This window comes from Camponotus floridanus, unplaced genomic scaffold (genome assembly GCF_003227725.1).
Source record: "Camponotus floridanus strain SB8 unplaced genomic scaffold, Cflo_v7.5 scaffold6, whole genome shotgun sequence".
Lineage (NCBI taxonomy): Eukaryota > Metazoa > Arthropoda > Insecta > Hymenoptera > Formicidae > Camponotus > Camponotus floridanus.
In genome coordinates, this window is record NW_020229769.1 from 2,040,217 (window position 1) to 2,065,100 (window position 24,884).

The 24,884-nt window shown below is 30.0% G+C and overlaps 1 protein-coding gene across 3 annotated transcripts in view; it reads right to left on the reverse strand.

Annotated features, from left to right (window-relative positions):
- Nucleotides 1-24,884, reverse strand: part of LOC105252031 — a 57,253-nt gene that overhangs the window by 12,300 nt on the left and 20,069 nt on the right. For 2 of the 3 annotated variants that reach the window (XM_011259200.2, XM_011259201.3), the window contains exon 4: nt 20,319-20,541. In XM_011259200.2, coding sequence (XP_011257502.1) covers nt 20,319-20,541 — 223 coding nt within the window. Of the gene's footprint in view, nt 1-19,701; nt 19,890-20,318; nt 20,542-24,884 lie in introns of those variants that run through there. The other variant, XM_011259203.2, reaches the window with a different exon arrangement.

A 24,884-nucleotide genomic window follows, 5' to 3' on the forward strand; every position in this document is an offset into this window, starting at 1 on the left:
TTAATTTTAATTATCGCCTCCTACAGGAATTATGAATACTGTTCACTGTTAGAAGAGTCTCCCATGTTTCTCGAATTTCCTTCAATATAAACTTATCAGTTAAGGACATAAGCGATCTAAATTATTTATTCTCATGATTGCCAGAATACGCTTCTGGCACTTATTAAAATGAATCAATTTATGGCATCATCGAATGATCAGATATCACGTACAATTTGCGATGCTCGATTTGAAAAATTCTTGTTTTGTACATTTCTTATATCAAATAAATTATGTAGGAATGTATAAATAAATACGAACAATTATTGATACTTAAATAAAAAAGATTATTTTAATATTTAACATTTATTTAAAATTGATCTACAGAACAAGATAAACCCGAAAAAAAACGAGAATTTTGTTGCTCGAAAAGAGAAAATTATCCAATCTAAACGAATTTTATCTTTTAATTTCAGACATAAATTACAAGTCAAATCGTAGCAGCCTCTTGTGAAGTATGCACGATAATTACGAAGGTACTTGGAAATTACGATAAATTATACGCAAGACTGGAGAATTTATACGCTGAAAATTATGCGACAATTTCAATTCGCGCGAAGGGTTCTCACTTAATGTCAATAATTGGCGGTTTAACATATTGCGAATGTTGCTTGATTGCGGGGATGTATTTTTGCCGATATTTGACGACACGATCGATTTATAACGCATCTATCATAACGTCGTAACTTTAAAGTACGCCTCTGCATACTTATTTACAGATTACGTTCAGCTTCTCTCCAAGAAAGATCTGATGCTTTTGATACTTAAAAGCGCAGTTTATGATACATCAATAATTCTGTCGATTATTGCACCTCTCAACCTATAATCCCATCGTTAAAGTTTTGTGCTATTGTAATAAATTATTTCTAAGAAATAAGAAAATAAGGAACTTTGCAAAGTTAGTCTATTGCGTAACTCGCGTTTGTTAACGCAAATAATATACAGGTGCGCGCTCAGTGTGTATTCGTAAAATATAATTAATATTCGTATAAATAAATATCACAACAAATGTAATAAAATGATATTTAATATTTCGTTTAAAACTGAATAAAACTGAAAAAATATAATATTCGTATAAATATTATAAAAATCACAACAAATGTAACAAAATATTTAATATTTTGTTTAGAACTGAATAAAACAAGATATAAAATAATACCGAAAAATAAAATCCTATAATAATTTTATTTTTCTCTCCTTCGTTTTTTGACAGAGAAGAGAAAAATAATTTGCATAAAGAATATTCATATCACATATACAAGATGAGCCATTTTAATCTTCTCATCTAAATATCTTTTTTCCTTTCTGTTTCTTTTATAAAAAAATGTTGAATAAGTGTATTTTAGATTATATATATATTTTTTATATAATATAATATATAAAATACATTTTTGTTTCGTTTTATTTAAATCTACCATGATTACATCGCAGTCATGCTTAGGGCAACAATTTTCTTAGCAACATCTTGGTGTTTTGCGCAGACTGCACGTTCGAAACATTATCGGGCACTCGATTTATGCCGTGCACCTCGGGCAACCGGTGTGATTATCAACAAACTCGTCCGTGGAGAACGTATTCTCGAGATTTATTACGAGTTTCAGTTTTCTACATATGTTCAACGAGGATCACACGTCGGCCGTAAGTGAGAAACTTTTCGAGACACGTCCGTCCAGATACGTGCAATTATCTACAACACGCGCAAAAAATAACAACCTGATACCACGCGATACGCATTATGTAAAAAGCGCATTTATTACGAAAATGAGAGCTAAAAGACTATCCAACGCGGCTGAATCCGACTAACATAGAAAGTATTCGTAAGCCACAAAAGTGCAACTTGCCTCGTAAATTACATTCAACGACGTAGTCCCGTACACGCTTGTTTTGCCCGATCCTTCTCGCGAGAGTTGTTCGCAATCGCGCGACTTTTTAATGCTCCATCGGCGCGTGTATAAACACCGATACACGAAACAGGAATCTCTTATCTACTTAAACCGCGAGACACGAAAAACACTTGCGATTGGAATAAGAAAATTGCGCTTGTGAAGAGTGGTACGACGATTTATAGCATCATCCCCAGAGAGAAAAATATAAGATGCGTCATTAAAGAAAGTCATTTTATAAATTTCATAAATCCCTTAATTTTTTTCCTTCAAACATAATAAATCCGAATCTGTTGAATAATAAAGAAAGTCACTGGGTATTATATTCGCGTCCATAAACGATGCCATGAGCAGGGGAACAATGCGGGTCCAAAGTTAAACACAATGTATGTAGAGGGTAGTTTCAACATCACGATGGGTATTATGAATAACAGAGTATTATCGGATCAAACGTGCTCAGAAATAGGATTCGCAGCTGCGTGTTTGCTGGCGTCCAGCTTACTTAATCGCCATGACTTCCGGTCGTTTTGGAATTACATGACGCCATCCCCATTCGATGCTGGACGAGGTAACGCCAAATATGAGGATAAAGGGGATTTTTTTTAAATACGCGTGTTTCATTTTTTATCGTTTATCAGTCTCCTCTTCTCCTGATCAAGTAAAGATCTCAAATCAAAGAATTAAGAATCTAAATGCGTAACTATATTATTAGCCAATTTTTTCAACTTTTTATTGCACGATTTTGCTTTTGCAAATGCAGACAAGCTTTTACATGCCGACTTGTCCATGTCACTTACTCATCTGCTATAACACACATGTCCAATATATAATTTCAATTTCTTTTTCTTTATTTTTTAATCCTGATTCTTGTAATTTAACCGCGATAAATTATACATACATTAGCAAAAATTTTGTAAAACCTGCATTTCTTCCTGCGTTGAAATTACCAGTTTCCTTCACAGCGATATAATTACGGAACCATCTGCTGCATGCGAACATGGAGTACGAATGCAAAATTCTACATATAATTAATTAAAATGGTATTGTTTATAAGAATATATTATTTATTAATTCAATAAGAATTAAGTGAAAATCAATTAATAAATAATAAATTATGTCTCTTTTCTTTGAGCGATACACAATTATGAATACGCAAATCTAAAAAAAAACTGTCCTTATATTAATTTTTCATTATTCCACAATGATAAACTGCTTTAACATAAGATGCTTCTAGTTTTATACTAACTTAAAATAATGAAATATTCAATATAAATTATAAATAATGAAATATTCAAATATTTTTTCATTACTATTTAAATATTGTTTATAAATCAAAAGTATACAGCCATGCACATACATATATAGATATCCACTTTGTTATAGTTTTTGACATAAATATTAATAGAAAGTAAATTAATATAATATGGATTGAAAATTAAGTTTTTAATATAATAGATTTTAAATCTGAAATATTGCTTATTTAACATTTTAAAACGTTACTATTGCCAAATAAGGAACGTGGCATCGAGGTGCGAAAGGAAAACGAATAGTAACAGAAAGAAGTAAAGTCGAGGAAGAGTCCTTGCTTGAATAGCACACGCACAATTGTCTTATACTCGTTAAAAATGAACGGCTGCGCGTGATGCGAAAGTTATAATATTATTCGAAAGTCTTTCAAAGTTGAGGCGGTTCGAATGGTCGGTTTTACAACGGAGCACCGACATCGCACAATGACGGTTCTAGTGCTTTTACATATCGTAAAGTGCGTACACGCGCGAGTTGAGGAGCGCATATAAATCGGCTTGCCTGCTGTTATGTCTCCCGCGTGCAAAGGACCGTTTATCATTTTATGCTCTTGGAGCCTTTCAAGTTCTTTTCTGATTCCTTTATCCTTTTTTCCTTAATGATACAGTTGGCCCTCAATAATTTAATTAAATTGAAATGTCGCAAAATAAAAATAGCTAAATTAAAAGATGTTCTTTTTTATTTGTAAGAATTGATAAAAATGCGAAAAAACGTGCATTTTGCAAGATTCTTTATTTTTTTAAATTAATTATTATCAATTTTTATTGAAGTAAATTATAAATCAAAGTTAAATAATAATTGCATTTTTTACAGTAAATTAATTTTCATTAAATAAAGATTAATTACAAATTAATCTATAATACTATAATAATTAATAAACTCATCAACTCTTTTTGCGTTTATATTTGTATCAAGCTAATAATTTTTTTCAAAAAATGATAAAAAATAAAAAACTTGTATCACGTATATTAATATGTAACAAAAATAGATAAACATATTAAAATATAAACGTAATTAAAAAATATTAAAAAATATTAACGTAATGTTTTCAAAATTGCCCAATGTATTTCGTGTTTTTCAAATTTTACACACACACACACATACACACACACACTATACATATGTTTGCGTATGAAAAAGAGAAGAATGCAATTTATCAAAATTTCTCAATAAAAAATAAATCTCTTAATACGTTGCTTTTGATTTGAATAACTTGAAATATTATTATCTGTACGAATAGGAGGAAATATATACAATTAATATTTAAATTCATAGCTAACTAAATATAATAATATGTGTAATGTAACAAAAATATTTAATAAGAGCGTATTCTTTTAAACAGAATTGATTCCAATCGGAAATATATTCTGCATTTATGTCAAAAACTTGATTGCATTAATTCTGATAATTATTAATATGAGGGATACAAGGTTGCTTGGTATCAATAAATTATTTATCGCCATGCATGATAGTGCACATACAATATAGAAATTGTGAATATTAGATGCTTGCTGCCTATAAAGTATGCGTATTATCTAGTTTCTAAATACGATACTGATAGGATGCATCAAAACTTGGCTCTGAGTTTGTGAATATAACTTCAGAAAGCATGAGATCATTAGTTAATTCGTATTATTCGAATCGTGAGATTCACGTTGCGTGCACGTGCTCGTTTCGCAGGATGATTAATATTCATGTCTTATTAATATAATAACATCATACAAACATTCATTATTAACGTATAAATAATTGTAAAAAAGTCGAATAATTAAAAGAAGTTATAAACAAGTAAAGCATTATAAAAAGAGCACAATATCATTACAGATTGTAATCAAAATAATTATAATAATCGCAAAATATTGTATTTTATAAATATTGTATTGATAGCTAGATTGTATTATAAATATTGATTGATGATTATTAAATGTGACATTGCGATATGAAAATTATTATATATATTGAAAACATTTAAAACATTTAATTAAGCGAAGTTTTTTTATATATAGAATGTAGAAAATGTGCAAATTTTACATTAAAATGCAAAAGTTCCAACATAACTAACAAAACGTTATAGCAATAATATTTTAATCAGGATTTTGAAAAAAAATGAATTTTATATTCGTAAAGAGAGGAAGCAATATAACTGAAATAAAATGCAATGATTTGGAGGCCTTGCATATAAAAATATATTGCAGTTTCAAGAGTACTGTCTAAAAAAAGCTTTACGTATCGCGCACATAGTATCGTCCTTGCACTTTGTATGCGCGATCTCTGTTGTTCTGCATTCGAGATCGCGATAATAAAATTCACGCAAATTGTATATTAAACGACATTTTATATTTTAAGAGTGAAGGTAAAATTAAAATTAAAATCCATGCCATGTGATATATATATATAAACATATTGCAAAAGTGCATTTCAACCAAGCATTCCGTTGACCAAACGGCTTCGTATAATTTACATGTATGCGTGCTAACGTGCCAATATAGTCCAACGCTTGTGCACGGTATATGTGCGCACGTATATGTGAATCGACGCGACGTGACGATTGTTTGTGCATTCTAGATAAGATAAGCGCGGCTCATATGCATATCCCGCTCGACCATTACGTACATATTGTCGCTAATGTCAAGGAGAACCGAGTTACGCCTCGCGTTCCCTTGCTACCCACCACGTGCGCGGATGCGCGTCGGGACGCTAATGCGTGCGTACGTGTGCATGTGTGCATGTGTGAGTGCACGTGTCACTCCATCTCCTCTTCCGTCGCGTCGCAAGTGCAACCCGAACAGTGCCCCTCATTCCTTCTCCTTCACGCGCCTTCCTCGTTCTCATTCATTCTCTCTCTCTCTCTCTCTTTCTCTTTCTCTCTCTCTCTCTCTCTCTCTCTCTCTCTCTCTCTCTCTCTCTCTTTCAATCTTTATCTTGCTGCATCTATCTTGCGGTTATGTAAGCTCATGGCATGCACTGCCAATTTTCTTGACCGGATTGCCCGCAATCGCGGTCGCTCGGCTTCATCCTCGTCTCGCATATAGCACTCCTTAACAAAAAAAGCAGCGCTCTTCCTCCTCGCGCTTACACCGCATCGTATCTAACAATAAGTTACATATGTTAACTCATCCGTGTAGATTACAATCGCGAGCTTCTCCCTCTTTTTTCGCTTCCGTTCAACCTTTCGCACGTTTACTTCGTCTCGCTCGCTAATGTTTCACGACGGACACGAATCTCCGTCTTTTTCTTCGCTCCTGCTTCGCTTCTACCAGTATCTCCTTTTTCTCGTTCCTCTATCCTCTTTATTTCCCCCCTTCATCAAAGCTCACTCACTGACCGATTCGATCGGCTTCTCTCTTCCTCATATATTATACGTCTTGCCGTTTTACTCGTTGCATGCAATTCAGGGCCGTATGAATCTGTGCTTGTTTCTCACGTCAACTGTATTGACGTGAAGAAATCTATCCGATTCCTTTTGTCACGTGCTCGTCGAATGCTTATTGTGCGAAGTTTTCGCAAACGAGAATACAAGTTATCGCCTAATTTGCATTTTCATAATCATGCACGATTGCATGATTCATTGTCAATAATCGGTAATAATTGACACCAGCACATCATTGAATGCCATCATCAGAATGACAATAAACAATGCGAGAGTAATGGATATTTTATTCATGCAATAAAATTAACGATTAACCATAAAAGTTTTATAGTTTTGTCATATTTTTAAGCGTGGTAATAATTAACGTTAATTAATCGATTATTGGGAAAATTTTTATCTTAAATTTGATCTGTATGGCTGTCAACTCGATCAATCTCGAGATATGCAAATAATAACATTAAATGTAGATAATAACATTGCAAGAAGAATAAAACCTTTTCTTTTTAAAAGAATTTAAACTCTTTGAATACAAATAAGAGTGTCTAATAAAAAATTTTAATATTTTATTTATTCAATTTATGACTTTTAAAAAATATCCCTGGCAGATGTATAAAATTATGGAAAAACACATCTCCGCACTTTGACATACATAAATGCGAGCTACCTACCTGATTACGGTGTATGAAAGGAAATATTCATGTAGGAATTGTAGATATTATAGTCTAAACATATTGCGTATACGCTATCACACTGCGTGACTAATAAAACATGAAAATTAATCACAACTAATTTAAATTCCGCATACAATCGCTTCCGACGTGTACTGAGATAGCGATTTTCTAATGCGAATTAATTTACAAGATCATTAATTATGTCGCGCTATGCAGTTTAAGAATAAATAAAATTTTAAAAAATATTAAATTTTATAAATTAAAATACTTATGATAGATAAATCCTATGATCTTTGATTATTTTTCTCAGTTTTCCTCACCTTTTCTAACTGAACAAATAAATATAATATCCGTCTTCGTTTTTATGATTTTTTTTTATTTGATTGCCTTTTTTCTCGGACATGTGATAATCACGTTATCATGCTATTGAGATATTGAAAAAAATATCTATCGAACGGCAGTGTCGTGATTTTTGCGCTTTAAAATAAAATGAAAAATTGCACTTACGGTATCTCGGATACCGTAAACGATCGTGTCGACTTTGATCCAGTTAGAAACACAATATGAATAAAAATTGATGTTGATTTTGCGCCATCGCGCGTGTATTTTTATTTTATTAAGATATATGTGTGTATGTTCGCTTTTGAAATCGATCATATCATGAATATATTGCATAGTAAATGTAATAACTATCTCACTCAATCTCTGAAATTGCAAAAGAGACACGAGATATGACATTTTTATATCGCGACTTGTATTAGATACAGAGAAAAATATTTATTACACAATATTTTCTCTAGATTATTTTTTATATATCTTTTTTTATTTATACGCTATAACATTTGCTTCAAAAATATATTGAGCATATTTTTACATAAATCGCCGTGTCAAAATTCAAAACGTTAATTCGAAATTTATAATGTATTATCGCATATATGTTGAATTAATATTATAACATATAATTTAAGTCATTTTTTTTTTACTTTCTTTTTAAAGAATATATTATTGTAATAATAATTATAAAAATAAGAAATATTTTAAAACTGTTCAGCCTAACTCATTTTATTTTATGATTAAAATGGATGTTTAATAAAATACTTATAAAAAATAATATTAATAAATAAATAAATTATAAATAAATTTATATCATTACGCGGAACCGTTAAAACCAATATTAGTTTTTATTCATATTATGTTTTAAATTAGATCAAAGTCGAGATGATCGTTTTGGAATAGTATCCGATATCGGAGATGCTATTTTCTATTTTATTTTAAAATGTACAAAAAATCACGATACCTCTACAACATACATACTTATCTGTTTATTTCTACACAATTATCGTTATATCTGTGCCTTTTTAAGTATCGAAGTATACTATCGAACTCTCAAGTTGATTCATTTCCTATGATGTAATAGTAGATATACGTTCTCTCACTCTGCATTCAATATTCCCAGTTATGCATCCAGCTTAGTAAAAATTGTATGAATCTTTATTTTCTTTTAATTATATTTCTTCTCTTTCTAACTATATTTCTTCTCTTTCTCTTCCTTCTCTTGCTCTAGTTTATGCACGGAAATAGCAATTGAGTCATTTAATTTTGTAAGATATATAAGTGGATCGAACGACAAAGATTAATATCGCGATATTTATTTTCGACAAAAAAGATACGAATTCATATATTCCAATAATATTATATTAAAGAAAAAGATATTCGTATACACATTAATTCATATAATTAATTCATCATATTATTCATTATAATTAAATTTAAATTAAATAAAAATTAAATACATATATGTATGTATTAAAGAAAAAAATATTAATATGCATATGTAATAAATGATGTTTTCTAAGAGAGAGCCTCCGTGTAAAATTAGCAACTAGCCAGTGTGGTCCAGCTTGTCTTTCTCCGTTAATTCCGGGTAGGATTCTAGACACGAAGAGGCTCGACGACTCGTCGGATGTTCCGCGGCACGCAATTTTCATCGCCGTGTAACTATCTACCTCTGCCTTCTCGCACGCTACGTCGCGTGAGACAAACACGCAACCGTTTATAACAGTGTGCAGAAGCTGCAAATACCACTCGCGTCAGCGAATCACTATAAGTAATACTGAAGAAGACGCGGATGCGAGAATACAGACCGAGTAACTCACCGTCGTCCGTCTAATTCCGTCTGCGACCGCATCCGCATTTGTTGTCAGACAGACTAAGAAAGCGAAGACACGTCGCGTGTAATGGATCGCGAATAAGAGAATCTGAGAAAATTACGGAATGCATTCGGAAGAAATTAAGGATGTTCATCTGCATCGAAATATCGATATTAAATACCTTCATGCTTCACGAAGCATTTCTAAGCGTTTCTCTAAGATGTTTTTACAATCGTTAAACTAAGTTTTCTTGGATTCTAGGGCATTTTCCTAACAGCTTTCGACTGTAAATTCTTTAACTTGATATTATTCACTCTTATCGAAATTTGATTTAATCATCTTTTTTTATAACTTTCTTCAATATTTAATATTCAATAAGAAATTATAATAATAATTAAAATGTTATTAGTTTATTTATTAGATTACTTGTTTGTCCCTATTCATTTTCCCCATGAGAAGAATTTTATTTTCGAAAAATATATTAATCTTATCAAGATAAATATATACGAAGGCACTAATAAAATATTAGTAAATTAATAGAATCATTACATAGATTAAGAGGTAAATTAGATGAAGATTTGTTAATATAAAGTAATGATATAACTATTTCATCATGCAATTACTTAATTCAATAATATGAAATTGATGACGTCTTTTTGATAGCTAGATAGCTACTTATATTGCAATAATCGTTTAAATTAATTGCAATATAATCATATCACGAAGGAGATTTTTTTATTGCAGATAAGATTAAAATTAAATATATAGATTCCCTCCCTGCAACTTCAAAATTTCGATATTATATCAAATGCATAATTATATTCAGTCGTCTAAAAAAGTTATAATCGAAATAGAAAAAAGATTCTCTCTCTCTTCCTCTCCCTCTGTATTTTCTATCTATCTCTATTATCTATCTCTCTCTATCTATCTATTTATCTATCTTTCATATATCTTATTTAATAAGAAACATAGAGAGAGAGAGAGAGAGAGAGAGAGAGAGAGAGAGAGAGAGAGAGAGAGAGAGAGAGAGAGAGAGAGAGAGAGAGAGAGAGAGAGAGAGAGAGAGAGAGAGAGAGAGAGAGAGAGAGAGAGAGAGAGAGAGAGAGAAGAGAGAGAGAGGAGAGGAGAGAGGAGAGAGAGAGAGAGAGAGAGAGAGAGAGAGAGAGAGAGAGAGAGAGACAGAGACTAATAAATTAACGAGAAAAAAGTAATTTTCAAATTATAAATAATCATGTTGTTAACCTTTAGAGGGCCGGGATTTGAGAGGCATATCCACCTTAGTAAAATGGTAAAAAAGGTATCTTATATCATGGATTGACCATACACTAAGTGTCGATAATGCGTAGCGCCACTATAGTGGCTTTCCGGTCCGGAAGGGATCGACCCGCATATAAAATTTCTTTCACATCAATTTGGAAGTATAAATATGCGTTTCCGATGTATTTTTCGACGTAGAATCCAAATCTGATGTCAAAAATACAATAAACCTGAAAACAACCCCTATAAAATTACAAAAACTACCCCTTTCATCACGTATGATTTCGAAACACCCTCTTCTGATCATAACATGGATAGACGTCACAGAAAGACTTTCTTTCTAAATTTCACAAACAGTTCAGATATAAATTCTGTCTCTGTCATTTAGATTGATTACGTGCAACATATATACGATATTACAATATTTACTAATCGTTTATCTGCCTCAGTTAATTTTTCGCACCTAGAAAATTTTTGCTATAGTTGCAAGATCTTTTTTTTTTTTGAGTGAAAAATGTTGTATCAACACAAGTAAAAAAAATAAGTGCATCTCGAGCCTGAATTGAACAAGTTATTCTGGTGCGCCACAATAGTGGTTTTCCGGCCCTCTAAAGGTTAAAAGTGTCCTTAAAAGTCAAGGTCAAAGTTCACGATAAATATGCTGATGACCGTTTTGTTGTATCGTGAAATGATAACGCGATGTTAAAAAATAAATGAAAAATTTTATCGAGCATATAATGGGCGAAAAAATACGCAAAATAGTTGCTCATATGTATATCGAAATATTCAACTACCTTTCTAAATTACATAGCTCACTTAGCTACTGTTAATTAATTATAGATAACAGTAGACTAATGTTAGCTACCGGAAATTGCTTTCGTCGCAATTCGTTGCATCCTGTCTCAATGTCACAATCAATACCGGAAATGGCGCTTTTCTGTCGTGCGTCGACATTATACAGGCGATCTTATCGCTTGTAGAAAATGGGAATATTATCAATTCGCTCGTAGCAAAAATTCCATGCGCGTGTGCAAGAGCAGTCTTGGACATCCATGTTACATAAATCACTTTTAAATGACACACACACACACACACACACACACTCTCTCTCTCTCTCTCTCACTCACTCACTCACACTCATATACGCACATATATTCTCTTTGAATTTCGATATCTTAACTTACTTGAATGTATTTATAAATTAGTCATACTTGTGATTTTTTTTATAGATAATTATCATAAATCACTGATGCAATGTCAAGAAGTTACGTCTATATACATACATACATACGTACATACATACATACCATATATATGCATATACATATATATATATATATATATATATATATATATGTATATGTATATATATGTATGTATGTACGTATGTATATAGACGTAACTTCTTGACATTGCATCAATGATTCATGACAATTATCTATAAAAAAATTACACAGTATGTCTATTTTATAGATACATTCAAGTTATCGAAATATCGATCAAGATATCGAAATTTAAAGAGAATAATTTAATTAAAATAATTGATTTAGTAATATCTATAATCAATGGTCTGTAGTATTTCGACATTAAAATTCTAATCATTTCGAATAGATTTGATTAAATTTTTTTCAATTTGCATGTAAATTTATTAACATTTTCACTCACTTTTACATATTTAAATTTACATTTATATTTTTCAATATTATACTTCTTAATTAACTTCTCATATTTACTATACTATATTAATATTATTAATATTATTTTATTAAATTATTTTCTAATATTAATAGTATTTTTTTCAAAAATATAGTGTATAAAAATTTTAAAAATTAAAAATTAAAAAAAGAAGTGTAGGGGATAACTGTAGATAGATTTTTAAGATAGATCGAATTAGAAAATATAAATAATATTCCTAGCATATATACAATAATATTCCTAGCATATATACAAAGTATTTTGCAACATAAGAGATAATTTCTGTTTAACGCAAATATCGTTTTATTGTCCGATAACTATCAAGGTCAAGGTTTTCATTAGCAGATATATTCAATACGGCGACCTTGCACTCCCGAACAGTATTAAGAAAACGCTAAATAGAATAATTGAAAATATAATTATAAAACAATTGCTACGTAGTGGTTCGTATACACGCTCGTGCAAAATATAAAATGTGCTTATGATAAAAATTCGTTAGTGCAAGCAGCACCGATTACTTAAAATCGGCAATATTTCATTGAATAACTGTGCAAAGAAGAGATTATCACAGACATAAATGATAGATAACCGACATTAATCGAACACGATACTTTTTTTGACAGATTACATTTATATTAAAATTAAAGTATTAAATACGAATTGAATTGCTCTTCATGCTTTAATAAAAGACAACATATTAGACGATATCGGTTTTTCACAAGAAACTGTACATAGTTATATAATATGTTGAATATAAAGTATGTCTGTCTCAAATATTTATAAAATGAAAATTATTTAATTTTTACAATAAAAAAAGAATTAAATTTTTCCATATCCACCACATGTAATAATCAGTAGAAATCAATAATAATGTATGAAAGGTAGTTTTTCTAGTAATATATATGCAACTGAGCTTATAACTTTTTATGTAATTTGTTTCATTATTTATTCTACTTATTACTTATAGCGCAATCGCTATACAATATTAGTGAATCTTTCAATTTGGCGACTTCGCAGAGATTCGTTTAATCGCGCAAGACTCGGCGACACAAAAGCACGATGATAAACCGAGAGATAAATCTAATTATGTATTAAGTTTTAATTGGCATTGCTCGGTAAGTATATTATTCCTCGTGACGCAGCACTTTTTGTCGGTGCATGCTTTTTCTCGCATGTATAAGGAGATATTATTCGGAAATAAAACTCACAAACTGTGATTTTTAAACAACTCGCAATGTGATGTTAAGATTCGAAATATTATTATCAGTATAATATACGCGTGAATCACTTTATCTAAAAATAACAACAAGATTTTTTCATATTTTATTAATGTTCCGCAAGAGAAAGTGTATCATATACGAATTATCTCGACATATGGGTAGTTATGTGCAACCACATGTGTATATGTAAAGTACGAGCACCGTTGCACCTGTGCAAGGTCGAATGTTTCATGTACGCTGCATAGTTGTTACGCATGCAGGCTGATAATAGTGTAGGAAAGTGTTCTTTCTTTGCTAAATATCAATTACAAATAAACAGTTCTTCACTTGATATCGATTCATGTTTTCAACAGTTTAACCACGAATTATAACATCATAAAATCAACAGTTTAACCACGAATTATAACATCATAAAAATAATAAAAATAACAGAGCTAATAATTTTATAAGAATTATTTGTCTTTTATATTCGCTGCAGCTTGAGTAACATTTGTTCATTTTTTTCATATTTTATTTTATGTAATTAACATGAGAAAAATAAAATTACAATTCAAATCCGGTAAGATATAAATTATGTTTTGCGATTTATTTCATCTTTTTGCATTTTCATGTCTCCTTTTATAATATCATATCGTACTTCCTTGAGAAGACTGATATGAATTTCATATTCAGAAAGTATCCGAGCTACATTACAAGGCGGTTAATGAAATTGATGGTGTCAGTCTTAAACGCATCGCTGCACGCATGTTTTTCATGCAAATACCGGGTTGAACGAGGTCACGCCATACCATCGAATCTCTCACCTGCTTGCTATTTATGAAGAAGCACTTTTCTGTGATTTTTTATCAGCTGATGAAAACCGGCTCTAAGATAATGCGTTTCGGATGCAGCAAGAATTTATTGTGACTCTTGTGTTCTATTATTTTTAAATAAGATTCGATCCTCGCATTGATCTAATATTTAATAGATTAAATTTTATATGAATTTTATATTTTATAAAATTTACGAGCTTTCGGCTTTTTCGTGCGTGTTAATGTCAAAGTTTCGTCTTTTACTCGTTTGATTAGATAGTCTTTATCTAATTATAATTTCTTATCTATTTGTACAAAGTAATTGTAACATTATTTTTACTCATTAAAATTGCTTAATTAGCGTAATGTATATGCATTAGGCAATAATGTGTTGCATCATAAAAAATTATATGATAAAATATCAGAAAAGGAGAAAGAGAACTTGTACTGTAAAAATATTTAAATTCTAGATATAATTTCCATAAATTTTTAATAACTGAATATTTATTTAAATTATGCACTATATAAGTTTTCCCACTTAATTTCTCACAATTATATGTGTACATACGTGTATGTTTAATGATATATATGAATAACATATGTAGTGTATAATTACATTCGTACACTTGCAAAAGATTGATTGTCTTTAATTCTAATTCCAGCAAATCGCGAATGATAAAAAATTCAACATGTAATATGATCAGCGACGTGATATATTAGTGATTCATAATAATAATATACTAATGATATTGTCTAGTAATATTTTCAATAAAATTAAAAAAAAAAAGTTTTATTAATCTTTTAGCTACAATAAAACTTTCAAAATTGAATTCGAGCAAGTGTCACGAGTTTACAATTATTTATATTACTTATTAAATAATTAAAAAGTATTAAGAACTATTAAAAAAAATTATCATTTTTATTTATTGAGGCAAATTATACATATTCCTCCTCTAGTTTCTCATATAATTTTTTTCAATTATTATCAACTATTTTCTTCAACTTTTCTCCCGTTTTACAAAATTTTTAAAAATCTTAAATTTTTTCGCGCAAACATTATTTTAATATGTAAAAATAAATTAAATATATAAATGCAATATTATTAGAAAATACTTCACGAAAGATGCAATATCGGGAAAAAAAGAAAGCGAAAGAGAAAGTAGCAGTAGACACGATGAGAACAGCAACGTGAAGTATTTTTGCCTCATGCTAGTGTGCGTTCATCTCCCTCTCCCTCTCTCTCTCTCCCCCTCTCTCTGTTATATCATGTCAAGTTGGATCGTCGTGAATTTTCGCGCTAAGTATCCGCTTACTGGGTGTCAAAAGTGTCCGCCTAGAGGTGTCTGAAAATGTGCTTTCGCGATATAATGTGCAACGCGAAACGACCGTTACACTCTGCGTGTACGAACAATACAACGCGTGCAAATACGCACACACGTACTACACATTAATACCGACATATCGCGAATGCGCCATCATTTCTTTCATGCGGTGTAACCGTGCGCGACCACAGCAACGCATCGATGACTATCTTGTGGGCAAACTACTTATTTATATAATTAACTGCCTATACAATTATATTAATTGCGTTGCAGACAGAAATTGCATTGCGCGTCAAAAGGAAGATATCCAATTGTTTCGCAGAAACATCTTATTGCGAAGTAATTGCCCCTTCAATTTTCCCCGGCGAGATTTTAAAAATTTATTATTAATTAATTAAGAGCGTACAAGGTGATATCTGACCATAATTAAGAGAAATCATTGTAATATTCCTTGTGTCAACTATGATCATCAATGTATAGCCATATTAATTGACATAGGTCATATATACAATTAATGCGCACGCTATTAGTATAGCTGATTAGTACATCTGATTAACACTAGACTGGTACTGCTGCCTCTGCAATCGCGAAACTTTCTTATCTCTTGACAAGCAACGTTATTAATCTCCCACGAAGAGGTGCGAACATTCGTTATTTAGCCGAGTATCTTTTATGATTTTCAGGCTTATCAAACTGTTTATCAAATACAAACAGTCAATGTGTATGTATGTCATATCGATAATTTCCAGAGCTAATAATCAATGTAAATATCATCGATCGTCAAATGAATTTTATTTTCATAAAGTTCGTAAAATAAACAATACACGCCCATATACGTATGTTTAAAATGCTTCGAAATTATATATTAAGAATTATATTTAATTAAATATAACATTCTGAAATTTTTAAAAGTTTCTTTAAAACGTGATTCAAATATTATATATTATTATATATTATTTTTTTAAATATATATTATATATTATGTATAATTATATAATATATTATGTTAATTTATTATATTTTCCATATTAGTTTCAGGTTTAACAGCCTCGCACGTAAATTTATGCATCTTATATGCCGTGATATGTAACGTTAATAACGGTGTAACTATGTACTCGCAATGCGGAGCTGTTAATCGTTCACTTGCTCATACGAGTTGTTGGAATGTCGCTTTCTGTATCGGTTTAAATTTAACTATCCGGACTGGACAAACAAGATTGTATCGATTCTTTACGAGTCAATTTATTTCAAATGATATAAGGGCAGCGAAATATTTGTATTACACGATTGTACTATAAATATTATAAAAAAATAAATATTATAATAAAATATAATTTACGTTTTATCGTTCTGTTCAAAATAGCAGCGTGAGTGAAAAAAAGTGAATAATTTTTTAATTAATTAAACTTCAAGAATGCGCAAATATAATAGAACATGATTTTTTTCTATGCTACTTTAAACAAACTCTCCTTAAAAGATTTTTAATTGGAGATTTTTAACACTTTCACCAGATATTTATGATACAAGATTATCTGTGATATATTCATCGGATGGTGAAAGTTTCAATTGTCAAGATATGCAATGTTAAAAATTACAAAACATATAAGTAATATTTAAAAAAATTTGTTTATGAGAAAAATAAAAATGTAAATTAATAAAACAAAATTCCATAATTTTTTGAAATACGAAAAATAGGAGAAATACGAAAACGATAAGTTTTTAAAGCGTTTCATATAATAAAAGACATTACAGTTTAATTTCTAAGATTCTATTTCTAAATTTAAAAAAATACATTATATATATATATATATATATATATATATATATATATTATATATATATGATATTATCTTATTGGAAAGACACAAATTAAAAGTAACGTCTTTGGCTTCGCAGAAATATGTTATATAAATATTTATACTGCGTCATAAAATTCATTAGATGTGCACAGGATGTATAATTGCGTTGAAATTAATCATCAACAATTTCATTGAATGCGAAATAAAGAATTCAACGTAGTGATATTATAAATTTAGTACTGAGAATCATCGATGATCAAATAAAGTATCTGCCGACGGTTCTGGGCGAATAATCAGTGATCCAGAACCGAAGCGATTCGCGATGAAGGAAGAAAGAGTTTTGTCCGAGTGCTGATTATCCACGGTTATGGCTAGCAAAAACATACCTTTCTTCGGTGCCTTGGGTCGCTTCTTATTCGCTTCAGGATGAGACAACGGGATCTATAGCGCATACTTCATTTATCGATTGATCCTAATTTCTTTTCCCATAAGTTTGAATAGCGACAATTCGTACCGTGATATTAAAATAAAGTAATAAACATCGGAACTGATCTTTTGTTGTTCATAAATATTCTTCAGATATTCATTTACCCATATGTCATATCTTTCTAAAGCAAAATAACTTGAATGCTTGATCTTGAATTTAATTGATCGTGAATTGAAAATCAAATAAATAGTAACGAGAATTACTTTTCAGTTATGTCATTTTCTAACAAAATAATTTAATACGTAAAGTCAAGAAAATGTAACATGACTAACATTCAAATTTTCGATATATCGAATTTACGATTTCTGTGTTTGGCGTAATAATCCTTTTAATTATTACGAAATATCTTAAACAATATTAATAATAATATATTGTAAGCTATACTAACATTATTTTGTACGTCGACGAACGGACTATCTATTTATTAATTACATGTAGAATGTATTACAACCGCAAAAATCTTCAAACTCAATATTTTTACTTCGTCGGAGAGACTTTCTTACTAGATTATTTTATCATCAAAATAAGGAGATATATATAAAGAAAATAAGTTAGATGTACTTGATTAGACTTCACTTATTTTGTAAGCATTAATTGTTTCAATTATTGAGTCATACATTTATTATTCCAAACACGATTCCTGGTGCGAGAAAAGAATTTTTAGACGTAGATAATTGTCAGCCACGCATTATCGTATCATGCTTCGCGCGTGTACATATATAGATAATCCCGTGTGCAACAACGGACAAGAGAAACTTTCTGTAAGGCATATCACTTCGATAGAATGCAGTGGAATTATAAATGCCGGGCGTACACACGTAAGATTTGCACGCTGTACGGGATATATTTTAAACGTATCGCCACGATACCAAACAGGTTTTCAGGTGATCTTCAAGATATATGGACAAGTAACATCTTCCAGAGATGAAATCGGAAATTTTTCTTCGCGATGAGAAAACCATGACCTTTCTCGTTGACTTTTCTTACCAATATTTTTTCAAAGATTATCTTCGTGTGTTGTGGCAAAGATATTCATCATGTTGTAATGTTAATCGAGATATCTGTTCGTATCAGAACACAATCGCAGATAATTCCCGAGAACCATTTCAAAGAGCATATTCTTTCTCAGAGTTTTTGATCATATTTATCAGTTCATTTATCATATGGTTGGCACGATTTTTGAGAAAAAAATTAACATGCGTGATTCATAAAAGAAGTAGTTGCACAAGTGTTTTAGAAATATCAAATATAAATTAAATTTGTATAATGTTTCATTTGCAAAATCTGTTTTGCAAATTCAATGTAATGACGTAAATCAAATAAAATATTTTTTCTATAAATTGCGATATGAAATCTTCAATCTATGAAATAAAAAACCGGTAACCATAGGTAACCATAACTGTGATTTCTTGAATAATCACATGATTTTTTAAATAAGTATTCATTCAATATACTTGTGTAACAACTTTTGTAATTTATCATTTTAATATCCGCAAATATATTTGACATCTTCGAATTGTTGTCGAACTTGTTCTCATTAAGTTCGTACCAATTTTTAAATGCATAAATTGGCATCATAGAATGTATAACTAATACTTGATTATTTGAATAATCATAAGTAATTTATTATTGTTATTTGATCAAAATCAAAATTTAATAATTTCATTATTACAATAGCAGAGCTATCAAAAAATCAAAGTAGTCAAATCTAGTACTTTGAAGATAAGTAGAAAATGCGATGCTAAATATAGAAAATTTAGCGATTATTATATGATTCAAGTTGGAAACAGACAATATATAAATAGAAGTAAATAATATATTAAATGTACGTTTAGGAAAAACGAAATTACGTTCCACGTAATAGTTCGCTGAATAATTTTCATATGACGAATTATTGAAGCTATGAAAAAAAAAGATTTAAATTACTATGTTATACATTTATGATTATATAGTATGTCTAAATCTTTATTCTCAAATATATATATTTTTTTATTTGGAATTATTTTCCATTTTCTATATATTCTATATTTTCTATATATTCTATATATTTTCTATATATTCTTGTATACTTTTAAAAAAATATTAAAATTATATATATTTTTGTTTCTAAAATCTATATTAATTCAAAAAATAAGAAATTAAAAGAATTTAAATTCATAAAATTGATTAATCTTATAATAACATAAATATATATTAAAGCACCCATATTAAAATATTTTTTATGTAATAGTATTTCTTGTGAAATACATACATTTATGAGGATTTTTATCTTTTCTTGTAAAAAGATTTATCTCACTAGAGAAATATATTCAAAATAAAACATACTTACCTAAAAACATGCGGCTTTTAGCTTCGTCTGAACTCTTTTCTGTGCCTTTACTTGAGCTACATTCGAGGGTGATGGCAACCATTTCGTCTATCCAGGACAAGATCATAGTAGTAATAATATTATCTCGCATATCGCATCCCAGGCAAATGCACAGCCCATAGCGAAGTAAATCCTTGAATTTGTTGATTGAAATTGTCTCAAAGGGGAAATCTAGTTTTAAACGCTGAAAATAAGGTAAACTTTGAAAATTTTTTTAAAAGTAAAAATAAAATCGATCTTTCCGAAACTATTTTATAAATAATTAAAAAGTTTTTAATTGTTTATAAAATAATTTTTAAAGTGTCTACAAGGTTTTCAAAAAAAAATTATTTAATATATATGTATATGTACTATAAAATAAAAATTTATTTAATATATATAATAAAATATATATTAAATAAAATATCTTACTTCTATCACAGTTTCTTTGTAGCTTTTAATCAAGAGCGAATCATTCATGTTCACGAGTAATCTCGTTTAATTAATTGCGATACCCACGACAATATAATATCATGTGACTTTAGAATTTAAAAAAGAACACACATTTCTCGCGAAAACAATTTAATATAAATACAATTTAATATAAATAAGAATCATTTGCGAAAGTTGTTTATATATGCTCAAGAATTGGGACTGGTTATGGACTTGGGAAGCTATCGATTAGCCGAAAAACTCGTGTAATTTAATTGGAAAGTATTCCAAGTAGTATCCCAATATTCCGTTGTCTAATTATATAAAAATAAACAAATGTCCAAGGTGCGGACAATATTTTAAATAATCATGATAATACGTAAAATAGTCGAATAATAATGAGAGGAGAGGAGAACAATACCGTGGGACCTTCGCTCCACCGCCGAATCGGACATCAGTTTTCCGGTTATGTTACATTATGTTATATGATGCATTATAGACATTATACTAACCAATGGCGATCTATCTAGTCGCCATGGCTCCGCCTCTACCAAAGACTTCTCTGAATCGTTTTTAAAATAAGGAAATAGCTCCCCTCCTCTTTCCTCCCTTGCTTTCACCCTTTCTCTCCCACGCTTGCACACCATCTCTACCCCACTCCGGATAGCTCCCTTCCTCTCTTTCTCTTTCCTGTTTGCCGAATCCGATCTGCGCGGCGACTCGACAGAATAGACAACAGCATGTGCAGGTGCCGCGTCGCCGGAACGCTTGGTGTTGGTTCCCTCCTTTTACGTACGCAGGTGAACTCGGCCAACCACGTGCTGTTGTGCGCGCGTGTGCGCGACAGCACGTGTACGCGGCGAGAGCGAGAGAGGAAGACTAGAGAGCGATGGGAGGAGCCGGGATGAGTAAGGGTTTCGGAGAGGAAGAGGAAGAAAAGAAGGGGATGAGATTGGAGCCCCTATCGATACGAAGAAGGGAAAAGATCAAGGTCTAGATATACGACTTATATTCTCGACTTTATTCCAATCCGCCGAGAGACATTACTCCATCAACGTGTACACAGAGAAAAATATAATTCTACTGCCAAGAAAAGCGATTACTCAGTTTATTTTTCTTTTTTTAAGTAATAGTTTTCTTCAACAAAGAATATATTCTTGATAATAATCTTAAAATATACTCATTACAAGTGTAGAAAATCTCATTATCATGTAGTTTCTTCTCAAAAGAAGAATTTATTTTCTCTTCAAGAATATTGTTAAGGTGTATCAAAGAAAAATCAAACTTACTTTACGTCAACTCTTGTAGTAAGCAAACCAAATTTTTGTTTTAATTTAATATTCTTGACTAAAATACTGCACTTACTAAAATTCAGAATATATTCAATTAAATTTAATGCTTGTGATAAACTTGTGATATATTTGCAGATATACAAACTTATGATATACTTAAAATAAATAATATTTACTTGAATACAGTATACATTTTTCTCTGTATAGTATGCGAGTTAGGCTTTAGCGTCTTTCTCGCTCTCTCTGATTTTTCGATCATCTATTAACATTAATGTTATCGAACGGTCATTTTACGAGGAACGAATTATGATGCACGAAAAGAAGAATGTCACAATATGATTCACCAAGATGGCAGCTTGATTCGTTAATTAACCCTTGACTTTTGAAGCGAACGTGAGTGACACGTATATAATTGACTATTCCAGCCTATTTATTTAATAATTTTCGTTCATCGATAAAATTCGTATCCCAATTAAATTCAACGAATTAACATTGCAATTTCATGCTTGATAAAAAAAATTATTATAACGCAGACATGATTCGATCTCGCGTTATAATTCACATATATTTATTTCTTTTACAGAGATGAACAAAAGATTAATATATTGACGTTATTATATTGCATAATCATATAATTAAGCAGTTTATATATATATATATATATATATATATATATATATATATTTTGTATTATACGAACATAATTCTCAGATATCACCCATATATCAGTCAGAAGGAAGAAGAATGCGAGCGCATTATCACAGATCTAAATCCTTTCGTTCGCGATTCTTAATAATCAACATGACTGTGCTCTTATTATCGGCGTCGAGATCGATTACGCAAGTACGAAAGGAGAATATACAAACGATATATCATTTCGGTTCCATGAACGGCGCGATACGAGTGTGAAAGAATGAATGACTGTCGGCGTATCTCGTCACGATGTTTGTATTCATTTTTACCCGGACGTTAAACGAATTCTTTCGCGGAAGAGAAACAGAACGTTGGGTCGATGAAATCAATCTGATAATATTTGGAGTGTCTTTAATGTTCGCAACGCGAGGGACAGAATGATTACGTAGCGCGATGACGATTGTTATGAATGATTGCACGTACTCTCTGGTTGACCCGTCTCATTCGAATAAACACGATCTGTGCATGAAACGTTAGCGATCACAGATAACTTTATATTGCAATATTCTCAAGACACATGCACTCATGTCTTTTAATTCTTTTATGCATTACATTTTTTGTGCTATTTTAATTATTAAAATTACATAATAAAATAAATATTACATAATAAAATATGTATATATATTAATCTGTTTTTTCAAAATAACAAATAATTATAAATAAGATATATTTTTCCATCTTTTTTTTTATTTTACATGTATAATTAAACGTCTCTCTTTTTCAAAAAATCATACAATTAATAACTTTTACCATTTCTATATTTCTACATCATAAATACGTAATGAATTTGCAATAGCATTTATTAAAATTTATCAAAATGTAAATAATAATATTTTCTATTTCAATATAGAAATATAAAATGAGAAAACCTGCACGATAGATATCTAAAAGATATTGCAAAATGTACGCGGCTTAGAGCAAACATATTTGATATCTGAAAAGAAATTGTAATAAATATCTGAAAACAAAATGTAATAAATTGATAATTAAATATAGTTGTTATTATGTAAAGTTAATTTCCATCAGCAATTATTTCCATAAATATTGCATTATCAAAAAAAAGATAAGTGTTCTACATCGAAACCAGTCTAGGCGTAGCCACTTGCTGAGGAATTATTCTTATTATAGAATTTAATAAAATGACTAAGAATCTTATTCAAAACTGGATTCGCATTTTTATCGTAAGAAAATGTTGCCTCAAATGTACAGTAAAAGTATCTTTAAAGCGTAATAAAAGTAGCACAAATTACAGAAATATAATTTTATTAGAGCACTATCGGCGCTATGAAGATATTAACACAACTGAATAGTGTGCATGTGTGTATTATTTATTACTTATTATAAGAATAAAAATATTATATTTTTAATATGTCGCAAATTCGATTACTAAAAAGCATAATTAAACTCAAGTAATATTAACTGTATTAATTAAACTAAAATAATATTAACTGTGCACAAGTTAGAACTTGCTAATTTCTTTATCTGTCAAATCTCTCAAAATCACCAAAAATATTTTGTTTTTTTTATGCACAGAAATATGTGTAATAATCAAATAATATATATGCGTAGAAATCAAATAATATATATAAATGTTTCACAGAATATGTAGATACATATTTAACATATAAGCCAATACTATAAAATAGCATTGCAATTTTTTCTCAAGATAAGCGATTCATATCAATTTTTGTACATCGATTAACGATTAAATGTGCAAATATACATGTGTGAAACCGCAGAAGCTAGGAGATGCGAAATGCGAGTAGTGTCTGATAACAAACTTGCGATAAGATACGAAACAGCAGTTATATTTATATAAAGTGCATGAGCGAGATCAATGAAAGTACTTATAGTCCATTATCTCTATTACGTTGAAATATATGACAGACAAATCAAATATTTAAATAAATGTTTACCATAATATGTTAATAAGAAAAGTTATCAAGACAATATCAAGACATAATTGTCTTGAATAATAAAAAAATAAAAACGCTTTCCAACAAAACACTGCCATAAATACTATGTCAAAAATATACTTAAACATTTACTGCGCCTGACATACTTCATTATTTTAAGTAGTATAAAAACTGTTTTTATAATTATATGTTAAACACACGCAGTTATATATAAT